Source organism: Anopheles arabiensis, chromosome 2, assembly GCF_016920715.1.
Source record: "Anopheles arabiensis isolate DONGOLA chromosome 2, AaraD3, whole genome shotgun sequence".
NCBI classification, from domain to species: Eukaryota; Metazoa; Arthropoda; class Insecta; order Diptera; family Culicidae; genus Anopheles; species Anopheles arabiensis.
The window spans coordinates 106,895,771-106,910,750 of record NC_053517.1 but is presented as its reverse complement, the minus strand read 5'-3'; the positions used below and the strand labels follow the sequence as shown (position 1 = coordinate 106,910,750).

Below are 14,980 nucleotides of genomic sequence, written 5' to 3'. Positions count from 1 at the left end.
CCGCGGGCCGCATGCGGCCCTCAAGAGCTTATAATGCGGCCCACGATGACTTTGCCAGAGTTAAAATAAATATTACGTTATTTTGACTTTTACAAATAAAATTGTATTTTTTTACTTTTCTTAGACAAAAATCAAACTTTAGTAACACGAAGGTGTACAAGTATCGTTAGTACAGGCGGTCCCCGAGATACACGGTTAATGGGGACCGAAAACGGCCGCAAAATACCGCGTATCTCATATTTCCGTGTAAGTCGAATCTCGTGATTTCCAGCTAAAATATCACAAATTTTCGTGTAATTTTGCAAGTAGGGGGCGGTTTTAGTCACTTTATGAATTATTTGATATGATTCTGACTGAATATAACTGTTTTAAACCTTTTGAAATAGTTTTGAACATTCGATCAAAACGGAAATTATTTGGCAATTTGCAATTGATGTGTCAAATCAGTACAATTTGCTCAAAGAATTGTCAAATTTAGAAAACCGCGTATCTCCGAATCCGCGTATAAGAGGTACCGTGTATCTCGGGGACCGCCTGTATTGTTATAAAAACGAGATTTAAACGGTCACTCATCAGTTAAAGGTAGCGTCATATGGCCCTCAACATAGTTATTTTTGAACCAATGCGGCCCGCGAGCTGAAAAGTTTGGAGGCCCCTGGTTTAGTGGATTTGTGGTACTTGGGAAGCCTTTACTTATTTGCTAAAAAGTTCGCGTTCTCTCTGCAATGTTCTCGTAGCGTGTATATGATGACATATCCTTGCGAAATCCAGTATGGTTCTCAAGCTACGTGTAATCGCTGCTGTAGCCGAGTATTGACATTTGTGTGTTTTTTTGTTTATTGCCGTCATGTTTGTTGTTGATTGTATGTAAGGTTATGTGCGCTTGAAAGTGGTTATGTGATTCCATGCCGATTGCAAGATAGGAAAACCTAGTCCCACCATCCGTACGTAAATTGTTGACAAAAGTGCAAAAATGTTTCGCAAAAGTGTACAATCATTGACGGCACTCACCAAAGCATGTAAGTTTGAGAGGGGACAACTTGCAATTCCATCGGTTGCCGTACAATCATCACATGTTTGTAACCTCCCACAGGCGGTTCAGCACAGTACCGGAGTCTCTACTCTGCGTCGGCGCTCGGCATCGAAGGGTATGAGGCGTACCGGGAGAAAACCCGCACCCAGCACCTGCACAACGTGGACAACTTCAAGCGCAAAATGCGCGACTTTGTGTCTGGCTCGGCAACGAACATGATCTTTACCGAGGATTTGAAAAACATCATCCACCTGATCGACAACACGCCGGAAGACAAGCAGCTGCTGAAGGACATAATCCTCCGGTACAACCAGCAGGGGAAGGAGCTACGCTTCGGCAACTACGTGTTCGGGCCGGTCATTATGCGCGCCTGTCACCATCTGGGCGATGCCGATTTGGCCCTCGACCTGTTCAAGGGTGCCGGGGGGGATGGATTTTTCGACCAGCTCACAAGCTACCAGATACTGGGCGATATGCTGTACGAGAAGGGCCGCTATCGGGAGGTGCGTGAGCTGTTCGATTCGATCAAGAGCCGGCAGATACAGGGCGGCCGGTTTCCGAAGCACTGCATCACGCTCACGTTCGCCGCCTGCTACAAGGAAAGCACGCCCGAAGCGTTCCAGTACGCGATGGACCTGTGGAAGGAGCTGAACGCGGTCGGCCATGTGCCGATGCGGAAGGCAACGGCGTTTGCGGCCGCCCTTGCGCTGAACAACGGTCGGCCGGAGATTGCGGTGGAGATACTGGGCACGGTTGCCAAGGGTAATTACGTGACGGTGCGGCAGCTGAAAACGTTGGCCCTGTGTGCGCTCGGCCGGCTGGAAGATGTGGTGCCGATCTTTCGCTCGGTGCTGGAGGTGAAGGGACCGTTCGAGAAGCAGCAAACGTACTGCCGCGAGGTCATCCAGAAGGTGCAGGAAGCGGTGAAGCAGGCGAAGGAAGCGAGCGTCTCCAGCAGCAGCTTGCAGGATTTGGAGCGGATGCTCGAGTACCTCGAAACCAATGGGCAGATAGTGAATGACACGCTGGACAGTATACTTTGCTCCGAGATTGTGTCGACGGCGCAGCGAAAAGATAACAACAGCAATCTGGCCGACAGCTACAACTCGCGCGGGGGTCGGGTACAGCAGCAGCAGCGAAACTTCCGACCGACGAAAAAGTATCAGCAGCTCAGACCCGGTCTTTCGGAGATGAATTAGGGCGGCCCGGGGTAGTGGAAAACAGATGGGAGATTGTTTAAATAAAAGGCGATATGTCTGTAGTAAGTTTAAAAAGGAATGGATCCGTTTATGTCAATGCGAAACTTGATGCTAATCCTTCCATTTCGGTTGCATTTCCTCAACATACTTGGTGTACCAGTCCGGTAGGAAGGATTCCCCTTCCAGCACCCGATACCGTACGCGTCTGCATTGCCGAGCGTCGTACTCAAACTGGTACACCTTCCGGCTGCTATCCGTCCGTCCCAGCACCCGCACCATCTCCGAAAGCAAGTCCGCACAAAAGTCCATACAAACGGCCGGTGACCAGTACCGGGCGGATTGGCGGCACAGGTCATTCAGCCGCACGTTCGTTATCTCCCGCACAATGCCGGCATCGTCCCGCAAACCCACCACCAACCGTTGCACGTTCACCAGGAAGCTTTGACACCACCAGTTCTTCGTCTTGAAGCGATAGAAATTGTCCACCTGTCGTTGGGCCGTTTCGCGCCGCTTTACCTTCACCTCGACGAACTCACACCGGCGCAGCTCATCCACACTGACCCGTTCGCGATCGAGCGGCCGATCCGTCACAATCCCATCCATTTCCGCCCCGTAAAGCAACCGATGGCCGGCCAGTGTCGTGTCGAACATGGCGCAAAACTCCTCCCCCAACCGTACCGGCGCCGAAGTGTCCGGCTCGACGGCCGGCTCTTCCGTTAGTATGTGCTGTTCGAACTTAAATCCATAATAGCAGAACCGTTTCTGTTGCTCCGTTTCATTCCGCACCGATTGCTCCTTTTCGGGGGTAGCTTTTTCGCACAGGTAAATTGTTCCCCGGTACCGGATGGCTTGCACGATCCACGGCGTTTTCCACTCGTACGGCGTGCAGGCGAGCAAACGCAGCAACCCGCGGAAGCAGACAAAGTTGTGCTTCAGTCGTAGCTGGCCGTTCTCCTGAGGGATCCACAGCTGTCGCGGATCGGAGCTGCGGCGTATGAAGGTGAGCAGCATGTCGATCCGTTCCTCTTGCGCACTGTCCGGTTTGGGGTGGTGTGTTTCGAAGCCTTCGTTCAGATCGAGGCGCAGTTCCGTTAGCGAACTGTCGCGGGGCAATGTTAGGTACTTGAGCTGGGCGGCGGATGCATCGTATTGCCGTTCCTGGTTGAGGCTAAAAAATCCCATCAAAGTAGGTTTGGTTACCGTGGGGAAGGCACACGATTGCCGGGCGGGTTGTCGAGGATCGGGATCGATGGTGGTTTCGGTGAACATGATGGGGTCAGTAAATGGTTTCGGACTTCATTCAACATTTAACTAATTTGAGGGGCATTTCTCGTGGTGCCTAAAGTTCCGACAAATTTACTCTGCTTTGTTGTTTGTTGTGATTGTTTGCATCGTTTGACGTTTTGCTTGGCTTTGTAGATTCAAATGTCAGTGAAAAAAGATCGGTTAAAAACTTGAAACAGTTCCCGGCTCGGAGCAGATTCGAGATCGGAACTACCTCAAAATCGAAAAAGCTTTGATTCTACACCAGCTACCAATTTTGCAATTTAAGTCCCCCTTAACAACCAACACTGCAATGCTCGAAATAAATGCTTAAAGTATTCTTTATTTCTTTTTTATTATTTCATGAAGATATATTACAGATTTTAGCTAAATTCTTAACTGGCGCTTCTGCCGCACTGGCGCAAAACCTTACCAAATCATTGTTCTCCTGCCTCCGATTCCAATTCCTTCCCAGAACAGAATAATCGTTCAGTCCGCTGCTTCTCGTTGTTCAATCCTTCCACTGGCCATCGGGAGAGGGGGGAGGGGGGAGGGACTTTACGGTACTACACTCCAGGCTGCCCTTCCCCCTTATTTACCAGCCACAGTGAAGCAAAAGAGTGTGTGACGGAGAAGGAAAGACTGAGCCCTAATAACATTTCCCCCTTTTTTGAGACCCCACAAACACACGCACAATGAAAAAGAAAAACAAAAAAAAACAAGGGAACTGTGGCGCAACTATACAGCAGTAAAGGAGTAAACTATAACTACAATGTACTATAAAATAATCAATGAAAAATTGAAAAAACAAACTAGTTAAACGATTGCTAGCAGCACACTGTGTGGTGGTTATCATCGTAGGGTGGAGGAGCTTGGGGGGGTTTACTATCACAAAATCGGATAAATACGGAGGGAATAGATGCGTGTTTTTTTTTCTACCAACAAAAGTGTCCCACCAAGGCCGCAGCGCAGCACAAAGCAGCGAGTGAAACGGGTGTCTTTTAATGAAATTTTACATTTGCATTGTAAGGGTGAAGGTACGTGTTTGCTGTTACTATTGCACCGGGTAAATTTGGTCAGTTTGAAAAGACAAATTAATCACAAATGATAATGAGGGGCCTTTTTGACTTTTTCTGACGCTTTGCAGCAAGTTAAAACGAAAGCTTATTCGAATGTTGGCCGTATTGGCGGGAATTGCAATCTAATTTAACGGTTAGAGCGCGGGGATACGATGCGTGCCAATGTTCCAGATTAGCGGGGGCTTGGGAAAATGGGAGGAAAATGGGTTAGTGTGGTTCTACTAAGGTAGCATATTAAAAATATCGTAACACGCCCCATACACACACACATACACACAAACACTGCATGATTGTTCACTCCTTCTACTGTACAGCTTCCATCGCGACACGGATCCGGCCACTGGTGCTGCCGGGTTCGTCGCTAGCTGCCGCCGCCGCCGTTTCAGCCGTACTACCATCGTTGTTTGGTTCCATGGCCGAGGACGGGAGGTTTGCGGCATCGCTGGCCGACCGGGCCGCATCACCTCCGGTGTCCCCTGCAGCCGCCGTCGCCGCTGACGCCGCCCCGGTAGCCTCTTGCGCTTCAGTCGCCACCACCGACGGGCGCCTCTTCTTACGCTGATGATCGTAGTTCACTAACCGCTGGCCGACCAAATACTTGTCGTTCTTGATCGCCACGTACAGCTTCCGGAACTGGCGCACCTGCAGCACCACTATGCCGATCACGAACGCAATGAGCAGGAAGAAGGGATAAATCTGGCGCGAGATGAGCGTGCGGGTGAGCGGGTTCGGGAAGAACACCGGCAGAATCGAGTGCGCGATCACGTACGGGACGGCCAGCGCCAGCCCGAAGCAGGTAATGACCGGGATGCCGAGCTCGCGCACGATAAAGTTCAGGTTGATGTCGCGGAGCCCGTCCCGGTACGCCTGCTCGATCGCGCGCTTCAGCGCCCAGTCCGGTCCCATCAGCGTGAGGGCGCAGGCAATTTTCGTGTACAGCACGCCCAGCGCCCAGTCCTGCCAGAGGAACAGGACCGGCGTTTGATCGGGCGGCACGCGCAACGGTATCACGACCACCAGCTCCAGCAGCAGCCCGAACATGAGCGGAATTACGCCGAGCATCAGGACGAATACGAACATGGCCAGCGCGTACGACGTGCCGATCGAAATCCAGTGCTTGATGCGTGCAATGACGGCAGCCCGACCCTGCGGCACCAGATTCACGGCCAGCGCGATGCCACGCGAAATTAGCCAGCACAGATACATCCCGATGGCGGCGGTGTACAGCTCGTGTGGCCGGGCCGGCGTTTCCGTGCCCGTGCTGCTGACCGCGCTCGGCGGTGGCGCAATGTTGGACGAACCTATCGACCCCAGCGCCATACCGTAGCGCCCGATCCAGACCGGGATGGTCAGTATGGCCAGCGAACCGATCGCCAAGCTGATGCACATCAGCACCAGCAAACCGATCAGACGCACGGCGAAGAACTTGGGCCGTTCGTAGGGCTGAAAGCCGACCGGTACGTCCCGCTGCATGATGGCTTGATGGGCGGCGGCCAGCCCGGCACCTGCGTCCGGCTGCTGCCGGGGTGGCGGTGCCGCATCGTCCTCGTTCGGTTGCGGGTCCGCTCCGAGCAGATAGCTCTTGATGCCGAGCATGCGCGACACCACGTTGCACCAGATGCGCACCAAACCCTTCAACCAAATCCGTGTGTGCGACTGTTCGAAGAAGCTGGGCAGCACGAACTGGAGGAGAAGAAGATGGATATAGAATAATTGGCAAAAAAGAGGGGGAGTTCGAAAGGTTACCTGTAGCAGCAGCAACTGCAAGCTGAGCTCGTTCACCTCCGAATCACCGGACAGCGTGTAGGGCAGGAATGTGGGCCAGAAGGTTTTGAGGATTTGGATCGGTGCCCAAAGCATCAGCAGTACCGCCGATCCGAAGATGGTGGCCGACGATATCAGGCGGCGCGTGTGGCGCAGAATCGAAAGGTGAATCATTTCCTGCACGAAAGGAAGAGAAAAATAATGCATTTTTTCACCTGGAATCCCCGCCAAAAAAATGCCCTTAAATTACCTGGATCGGGCTAAAGTCGGGATCGTTTAGGTTGCGCAAAAACCACAGCACACCGGGCCGGAGCACCTCCCGCAGCAGCACGATGAACGTGGCAAAGTAGTACACGTACACCATGCCAAACATCCAGTGGATGAACAGGGACGTGCCGGGCGCCACCTTAAAGCTCGCCTTGCGGTCCTTCAGCGTGGCGTCAAACATGGGCAGCGAGCAGATATCGAGCCACCAGCCACAGACGAGCGGCAGCACGCCGATTTCGACCACGGACAGGAGCGACACCTTCACCACGATGTAGCACAGCCCGAGGATGCGCCGCTGCCGACGCCAGCGCAGAAAGCGAGCGATCGCGTGCAGCTTCACCAGCGTGATGCCGATCACGCAGTACCCGAGCATGGTGGTGAGCAGCCCGTGGAAGTACGTCAGCTGCTTGCCGGGCGCATTGATGCCCAGAAACGTGATCAGAAAGTTGCCGATCGAGTACGGGCAGAACGCGAACAGCACGATGAACGCGGTGTTGAGCGAAACGACCCAAAACACGTGCTCGAGAAACACCATCGAACCGTCCAGGCCAAGCAGCCGCTCCCAGGTCAGCTCTTCGGCGGCCCGCTCCCACTCCATCGGGTTCCAGTTGGCTTCGTCGGCCGCTGCCTCACCGTCGCCCGGCTCGTTGATGGCCGCTTCGGGCGGTTCGTCCGCTAGCGCCGGTTGCGGTGGCGGTGGTTCCGCCGGATCGATTGGCACATTGTCGGCGGGCGGTTCGCCAAAGTTGGCCGCCCGGGGCGGTACTGGCCGACGGCGCAACGGTTCCGCCTCCGGTGGTACAACAGGAGCTTCATTCGCTTCCTGCGGCTGGTGTGCCGGGTCTGGCTGCTGCTGCTGCTGCCCGTGCAGCAACGGTTCGTCCGCCGCGTTCCGGTTGTTGTGCAGATTGTTGTCGAGAAAATTGTTGTTGTTATTGTTGTTATTATCTTCCTCGTTGTTGTTATCATCATTGTTGTTGTTGTTGTTTGCAGCATCATTATCGTCCACTACGACCTCGGCCGGGTGCACATTGGCATTGGCATTGCCGTTGGCGGGCGCCTCCGGTACCTGCGGATCGTCCCGCTCGAGCCAGTCCGGCCCGCCACCGTGGATGATCTGCTCCCGCAGCCAAATGAGCCCGATAAACGTAAACAGTGTGCAGGTGACGACGAAGCAGCCCCTAAACACGTCCATCGTTATGTTCTCGGTCGAGAACATGTCGATCGGTAGCGAGAGGACCATTTCGATCGAGCCGGAAAAGAGGAACCGGTAGGTGCGGTACGCGGTCAGCGGCACGATCCCGAGCCAGGCGACGGCCACGATCGTGTAGTGTATCCAGTACTTAACCGCCCTGCCAACCGAGCTGAGCAGCCCCTTGGCGACGTACTTGAGCGGCAGGACGCGCGGCATGTCGGGCGAGTAGATCGGCGTGAAGGAGAAGCGGTGCCCGCACAGCTCGCAGTACTCCTTGCGCGAGTAGCGCATCCACTGCATCAGGCAGTCCTGGTGGATCCACTTGATGCTGCCAGTGCAGATGCATGGATGGAACAGGGGCCGGTCGGACTGGGCCTCGCAGCGGCACACCCGGCAAATGTCACCCTCCATCGTGCTGTTGGTACGCCTCGGAACACAGAAAACGGGGGCTGGCTTCGGTTCAGATACCGAAGGCGGATCAGGACACTGGGTGTTCCGGGGGTGTTACCACCGACGGCGCCTTACTGCGCTCGACGGTGACGTTCGGTCGATGCTCGGTTGCTGAAGCACAAACCTGCTACTACTACGCGCAGCGGTGCCAGCATCGTTCTGGCACGGATGCAAAATCCTACCTGGCCCGCTCGGTCCCTTTCCACTCTCCAATCCGGGCGGCCTTCTTGCAAGGGACGTTTCTTCTGCTTCCGCAACACTACTCGGGGAACGATGGAGAATTAGCAACCTTCCCTCGCTCGCTCGCTCGCTATTTGTCTACGCAGTTTTTTCACTCTTTCCACCTCTTGCCCGCACAAAAACACGTCCAGCGCGACGACCTTGTGAAATCTCCGCTCGGACGGAGTTGTTGTGATCCGCGCACACCAATGGTTGCTTTGTTAGCAGCCACCGTGTCTTGCAATCTTCATGCACTACGATGCGGTGAGAGCGCTGGTTTAGAAAACACGCACCAGCGAAATATGGGTGTTAAAATATGCGACCGAAGGCCGCAGCACAGCACAAAATTGTTTCGAAACTTTGCTGCACCAAGTGTGTTACGTTCTCTACGCTGTCACCTGGGTGCAAAATGGAGCTTTGACGCACGAACAGCGAACGAGTGACGTACATCGGGACGGGGGCCAGAGTGGCCAGAAATACCGATTTATCTGTATTCCTATCGATTTTTGATATGCCTAACGATTCACAGATGACCACTCTAAAATTACCGATTTTCAATTTATCCTAACCAAAATCACAGATTTTCTCATAATACTGACCGAAAAGTCATAAAATCATTTCCCAAACTCCAAACGAAGTATGGAAATCACTAGCGAGCAGAATCAGAAGTTCAACACTGACATCTAAGGCCCGTGTTTGTACTTCACAAAATGCGATGAAATTGGACGTGCTGGTAATACAAATTGAAACTCCTACCAAAAACTAACGATAAAATGTTGACGCTCCTACCGAAAACTGCCAAAAATCTGGCTACACTGTCGGGGTCCCTGTGAGAGCTGTCAAACGAAAGGCAGCTGTCAAACATCTCAAAACACAACGGCGTGCCTGCTTGCTTGCTTGGTGGGACTACACGTGTTGGCTTAAAAATGGCTAAAAAGAATCAAATCAAAACGGAAAGTGTGGCGACTGCTGAGAAATCAGGTAAAATGTACAGCGAACGAGGGCCGTTCAATTGTTTCGTTTGTTAACCGGAATTTCCCATTCCATTTTTCGCAGAAGCCATGGAAGTGACGAAGAAAAAAGGCAAGCAACAAAAGCGTACCGAGAATGGCGACGCAGTAATGAAAACGAAAGGCAACGGGGTGGCTGCGGCTAAACCGGAGAAGAAAAAGAATGAAAAGCCAAACAAAAAGCGACCCGCTCAGTCGGCGGCGCAGCAGCAGGATGAGGATGATGCGATGGGAGAGGAAACGGTCGTACCGGCCAAGGTGTCGAAGAAAGCGGCCGGCAACGGGGACTTGATCATGGGCGGTACGACTATTGACCAGGTCACCGGCATCAACCTGCAGAAGAAGACAAAAAAGAGCCGCAAAGTGAAGCAGCGCGAAAAGCTTGGCACCAAGGGGGCGAAGGTGCCGGCCAAGTCGAATGAGAAGCTACAGAAGGAAGCGCTCGAGTATCTGGACACCTGGGGCAAGAACCGGCAGGAGTGGAAGTTTAGCAAGCTGAAGCAGATCTACATCCAGGAGCACGTGTTCGACGATTCCTTCATCGGCGAGGAGGCGTGGCCGATCGCGGTGGAGTATTTGAGCAAAACACAGGGCTTCGCCAGGGACCTGTTGACGGCTAAAGCGAAAGCCATTATCAAGAAGGGGGATGTGAATATGAAGGTGCAGGATAGCGCTAATTACAAGCGTGCCCGGGAGCTGCTGCAATGTTTGGGATGAAGGCGAGAGAGAAAATTATTAAAATAAAACCATAAAAAAACGTCATGCCCGTAGCGGCATGTGGATTACACTTTTTGTGACCGCTTTATTCCAGGCTATGGAAAGATGAGGTTGGCTTACTAACGCACTTTACACTGTTTTGTTTCTTTTGTCCTAACGAAGATAGCGTCATTCCCCGTTCCGGAAGGAAAAATGAATAACATATACACAGAAAAAAACACACACATACGCTGTACTCGATCCATCTAATGGATGAGGGATGAAAATGAGCTCCAACACATCGTGGCTACCGGCAGGATCAGCATCATTTCGTCTTTCCCACCACGTTCTGCACCCACGTTCGCAGCTTGTCCGTGTCCTGCAGACCGACCAGCCGCTGCTCCACCTTCCCGTCACGAATGGCTAGCAGCACCGGGACGGACTGGACTTCGTAGTCCAGCGCCAGGTCCGTGTGCTCGTCAATATCAACCTGCAGCGAGGGAAGGGGGGAAGTTTACCGTACCCGTGTGTTACATAATGACCAACAAAAGCTTACCGACGACGGGCGCGCTTACCTTTGCCAGCTTTATTTTGCCCTCGTTTTCCCCAATCACGGTTTCGATCCGTGGGGTCAGCATACGGCACGGCGCACACCACCTGGTGGGAGAGAGGGAGAGGAAAAGAGGATACGATTACAAAAAAAAACAAAAGCAAAGACAACAAGTGCCACTTTCACCGCGCGGGTTATTACGTTGCAAAGAAGTCCACGATCACCGGGTCCTTGCTGTTGCGAACTTTCTCGTTAAACTCTTCCGGCGACTGCACCTTGAAGATTTCGAACCTCGGCACACTGGTGCTGATGCCCCGGACGAACGTCCCGATCGGTGCACGCAGGTTGAGAAATTTCTGTATCGCTGCCATTGCGCTGGGCTGCCTGTGGTCGATTCCGGAAAAGGGGAACGATGGGAATAAAGAAGAGTGCAAACTATAAACACGGAACGACCCGAGCGCTTGGAGATAGGCGCAGAGTGACCAGAAATACCGATTTATCTGTATTCCTACCGATTCACAGATGAGCCCCCTAAAACTACCGATTTTTCATTTATCCTACCGAAAATCACAGATTTTTTCGTAATACTAACCAAAAAGTCATATAACCATTTCCCAAATCACTTTATGTATAAAACTCTATATGGAAATCACTAGTAACTAGAACCAGAAGTTCAACAGAGACAACTAAGGCCCGTGTCCGTGCTCCATCGCATGCGATTTAATAGCACGTGCTGTCAAACGCCTTTCGTATCATATTGCGATTATTTGAATGATTTTAATAATATAACGATTATGAAAAATTAAGTTGAGATTGTTCCTACAAAAAACCACACATTTAGTTTGACAGATGAAATCGGATGCGGCGTCCGACGAAATCAATATTTTTGATTCCGCTTGATCCACAGATTAGCTTCCATCTCCAGCAACCCCCTCCCCCCTCCCCCCCCGCTTAACACTTCGAAGCCTACCGAAAACTACCGAAAAATCTTAAACTCCTACCGAAAACTACCGATAAAATTTTGATGCGCCTACCGAAAACCGCAAAAATAATCTGGCCACTCTGGCTGGGAAATAGGCGAACTGACGGCTCGATGTTGACAGTGTGGGGAAAAAAGAAAACATAAAAAAACGTAGCCCATCTGACGTTTGGTTGCGCTGAAGACGCTTAGGCGGTGCTCTAGTAAACGTGTTTGGAGGTGTGGTGCGCATTGAGCGCAAATCATGTTTAAGGTTTTGTGTTGTTGCTTCTGCTGAATGATTTGTGCAGTGGCATAAAAGCCGTGTTTCTTGATGGGTAAACTCAAAGCTTCCGACTAGCTCTAAAGTTTTCTGGAATCGATTCCGGATAGTAGCTCCGGAGTTCGGCTCTGGCATCGGAATTGGCTCCGAAATCAGAATCGGTTTCGAAACGGAGTCGGTTTTGACTTTTTGGGTCCAATGATGCTAAGTATTGATAGCCGTAAAGAATCAAAATTTACTTGTAAAACGATCCATTCTCATGGAGATTCCCGGACTGATTTCGCTTCTGATTTTTTTTTTATTTCAATGTGAGAACTGATTCTCGTTCCGGAACTATTTCCATTTCTGGAGTCAGTGCTGTTTCCGTTACCGGAGCAAATTGCGTTTCTCTGGTTGATTTTTATTCTGGAACCGATTGTGGAGTTGGAGTCAACTCCGAAATCGGCTCCACAATCAACTTCGGAATCGATTACGGAGTCAAATTAAGGATCGGCTCTGGAATTGGCTCCGTCTTTGACTCCAGAGTTGACTCCGTAATTGGAATCGATTCCAGCATCGGAATAAGCTCCGGAGTCAAATCTGAAATCGGCTCCAGAATCTACACCGGAATTGGAATCGATTCCAACATCGGAATCAGGCTCAGGTATTGATTCCGTATCTTCTTCTTTGGCTCAACAACCGTTGTCGGTCAAGGCCTGCCTGTACCACTTGTGGGCTTGGCTTTCAGTGACTAATTGATTTCCCCTCATAGCAGGATAGTCAGTCCTACGTATGGCGGCACGGTCCAATTGGGGATTGAACCCATGACGGGCATGTTGTTAAGTCGTACGGAATCGGAATCGGGTAGGTCCGATTTCAAGCTCCCACCTCTAAAGCTTCTAAAGATCAATACTAACCTGAAAGATGCTAACAGTGCGTTCGTTTGGCCCTGTAGGACCCTGCAGGATTTTTTCTAGTATGGAAAGTTGCGGCCATAACCACAAGAATCCTGGAGAGCTGATATGCAACCTCTTTCTATACTGGCGCCTTGGTTTTCATCGGCTACTGCTCCAAATGAGAAGAAGAAGAAAACACACATAAAAAGATGCATGATTTGTGATCCCGACCCAACAGATGCAGCTGATCTAGCGCCTGATCGCTCATTATTTCAAAACCCCAAACGGACAATTTTAATGGCCGCACGCGTTGGCGGAGTTAAATCCGTGCCGGTCGTTTGTTTTGTTTACCCACCTCCTTCTCTCTTCCTCCAATTCGGACATAATTCGCGCATGTTTGTGCTCTGGTTTTGCGTCATTGGTGTCGCAACTGATTCTGCGCATCCTGATCCATTCCGCAGGGAGGGGAGTGCAATGATCAATGGACGTTGATGTCTTAAAAATACGGAACCATTGTTGACCTTATAAATTAATGTTTTACTGCCCATTGAGCTGCAGATATCGATGGGCTGCAGGGGAATTGTAAATCCATTAAAGATCGCAACGATCGGTCGTTTATTGGGTTCGGCGCTCCCGAGGGTTCCCCATGTCAAGAGGCTGACCTCGCGTGCCAGTATTCTCAATCGTTGAAGCAACCGGCTTAGCTACTTGTTGGTGGATTTTAAAAATATATCTTTCGACATCGATGATGTTCCCTGTTGGTCTGTCTGCTTGTTCGCGCTCTCTCACGCCGCCGTACGTAGAAGATTTCAAGTAGGTACTGACTTTTCCCTTTAGCTAGTTTAGCCACCTCCATTAGCAAAAGGGATATGTTTGGATGGTCTTTATTTGTGTTTTAACCTTGCTAGTGTAAATAATCGTTTCCATACCGAAAGAAAAGCTAGCGCAACGAGGCGGAGAGGGGACTTCTTTAGAAAGGAAAACATAATTATTTTCGCGTAAGGGCAGAGATGCTCCCGATCGTTCGTTTTGCTCTGAAAGAGAGAGAGAGCGAGAGAGAGCCGGTGGTACCGGTTTACCTTTGCGAGCGATCGTGTGAGAGAAATAGATCGTGCGGAGGAAAATCCACAGTTTCCCCGTTCAGCCGACAGGAAAGGAAAATAAGCGGTGCGGGAAAACCACACCAACACCAACAGAGTGCCAGACGCAATACGCGACGATCGTGAGTTTTTCCGCTCCGGCAACGATCGGCGGGATCGTGTAGGGTGAGATGATTGGGACAGGATTGGGGTGTGTAAAAATGTGCCGGGTTTGTTCTAGTTTCCCGCAAGTGTAAAATTTCATTTCGGTATCTCCGCGGCCGGTGGCGCATCGTCGTGGCGATGCGAGTTTGTCGCGATCTCTGCACGCGCGTTTTGTACGGACGGAAAGCGACGAAAATTTCGAGCAAATCTTCAGCATCCCAGTGTCCGGGGCATTTCGTGTGTGCAAGTGAGTGATGCAAAAAAGGGGTTTTCCCGTACAGTTTCACCCAATCACTGTGGTGTTGTGCGTATGTGAGAGTGATCACTTTAGGCGGAAAATCAGCTAGTGTCAAACGTAGATAGAAGTGTATAAATCATTACAAAATAGCAAGTTCAGCAAGTGTAATGTGTGGGGAAGATTCCGCTTGAAATTCCAACAATTTTAAACGTGGTGGGATTGTGTCCCTGTCAGCGCGCTGCTTGTCAAATGGCCACCACTCAACCAGCACGATGATGTACCGTTTCGGAAGGGAGTTTTTCCACCTCCAACTTGGAAATGTCCGGCCAGTCAATGTACGGTACGCAATTTTCAACCTCATGGCGTCACCACCATGAGTCCCTCCATGCAGCACGTACCCACCGCGCCCATATTGTTCGCCGCCACTTGGTGGTGGTAAATCTAATTTTAAACCCCCGGCACAACCTCTTCTCTGCCGCATCTGCCGAGAATGGCTGCTGATGCTGGGGTGGTAGAGGAGGAGGATGTTGTTTGCGCTTTATTGTTGTCATAAGGGTTTGTTCATTCTTTCGATTGCTCGAGCATTGCGATCATTTCAGCTGAAGTTACGGTGATGTTGATTCGCTTTTATCTCACAAAATTGCATCTCTTTATTTG

General features: G+C 51.1%; 5 protein-coding genes across 6 annotated transcripts; 2 read left to right on the top strand and 3 right to left on the bottom strand.

The window, feature by feature from the left end:
- Nucleotides 1–849: 849 nt before the first annotated feature.
- Nucleotides 850–2,307, top strand: LOC120905721 (pentatricopeptide repeat-containing protein 2, mitochondrial-like). Its single transcript, XM_040316757.1, has 2 exons — nucleotides 850–1,019; nucleotides 1,094–2,307. Exons 1-2 carry the CDS (start codon nucleotides 974–976, stop codon nucleotides 2,230–2,232), a joined length of 1,185 nt encoding a protein of 394 aa, XP_040172691.1. The 5' UTR covers nucleotides 850–973; the 3' UTR covers nucleotides 2,233–2,307.
- On the bottom strand, nucleotides 2,296–3,749 carry LOC120905727 (decapping nuclease DXO homolog). The gene has a single exon (XM_040316762.1). The coding sequence runs from the start codon at nucleotides 3,499–3,501 to the stop codon at nucleotides 2,344–2,346; it is 1,158 nt and encodes a 385-aa protein (XP_040172696.1). The 5' UTR covers nucleotides 3,502–3,749; the 3' UTR covers nucleotides 2,296–2,343.
- Nucleotides 3,750–3,818: 69 nt separating this feature from the next.
- On the bottom strand, nucleotides 3,819–8,887 carry LOC120905716 (E3 ubiquitin-protein ligase MARCHF6). Its single transcript, XM_040316743.1, has 3 exons — nucleotides 6,589–8,887; nucleotides 6,321–6,515; nucleotides 3,819–6,257 (listed from the first exon to the last, which is right to left on the bottom strand). The coding sequence occupies exons 1-3, from the start codon at nucleotides 8,209–8,211 to the stop codon at nucleotides 4,878–4,880; spliced, it is 3,198 nt and encodes a 1,065-aa protein (XP_040172677.1). The 5' UTR covers nucleotides 8,212–8,887; the 3' UTR covers nucleotides 3,819–4,877.
- A 424-nt stretch (nucleotides 8,888–9,311) lies between these two features.
- On the top strand, nucleotides 9,312–10,266 carry LOC120896278 (uncharacterized protein C7orf50 homolog). 2 transcript variants are annotated; one of them, XM_040300271.1, is made up of 2 exons: nucleotides 9,312–9,450; nucleotides 9,529–10,266. In XM_040300271.1, the coding sequence occupies exons 1-2, from the start codon at nucleotides 9,396–9,398 to the stop codon at nucleotides 10,194–10,196; spliced, it is 723 nt and encodes a 240-aa protein (XP_040156205.1). In that variant the 5' UTR covers nucleotides 9,312–9,395; the 3' UTR covers nucleotides 10,197–10,266. The 2 variants fall into 2 exon arrangements, with proteins under 2 accessions (XP_040156205.1, XP_040156204.1); XM_040300270.1 differs by having other exon boundaries at nucleotides 9,315–9,450; nucleotides 9,526–10,266.
- LOC120896279 (thioredoxin, mitochondrial) lies at nucleotides 10,262–11,166 on the bottom strand. The gene is made up of 3 exons (XM_040300272.1): nucleotides 10,927–11,166; nucleotides 10,751–10,832; nucleotides 10,262–10,665 (listed from the first exon to the last, which is right to left on the bottom strand). Exons 1-3 carry the CDS (start codon nucleotides 11,094–11,096, stop codon nucleotides 10,501–10,503), a joined length of 417 nt encoding a protein of 138 aa, XP_040156206.1. The 5' UTR covers nucleotides 11,097–11,166; the 3' UTR covers nucleotides 10,262–10,500.
- Nucleotides 11,167–14,980: the final 3,814 nt, after the last annotated feature.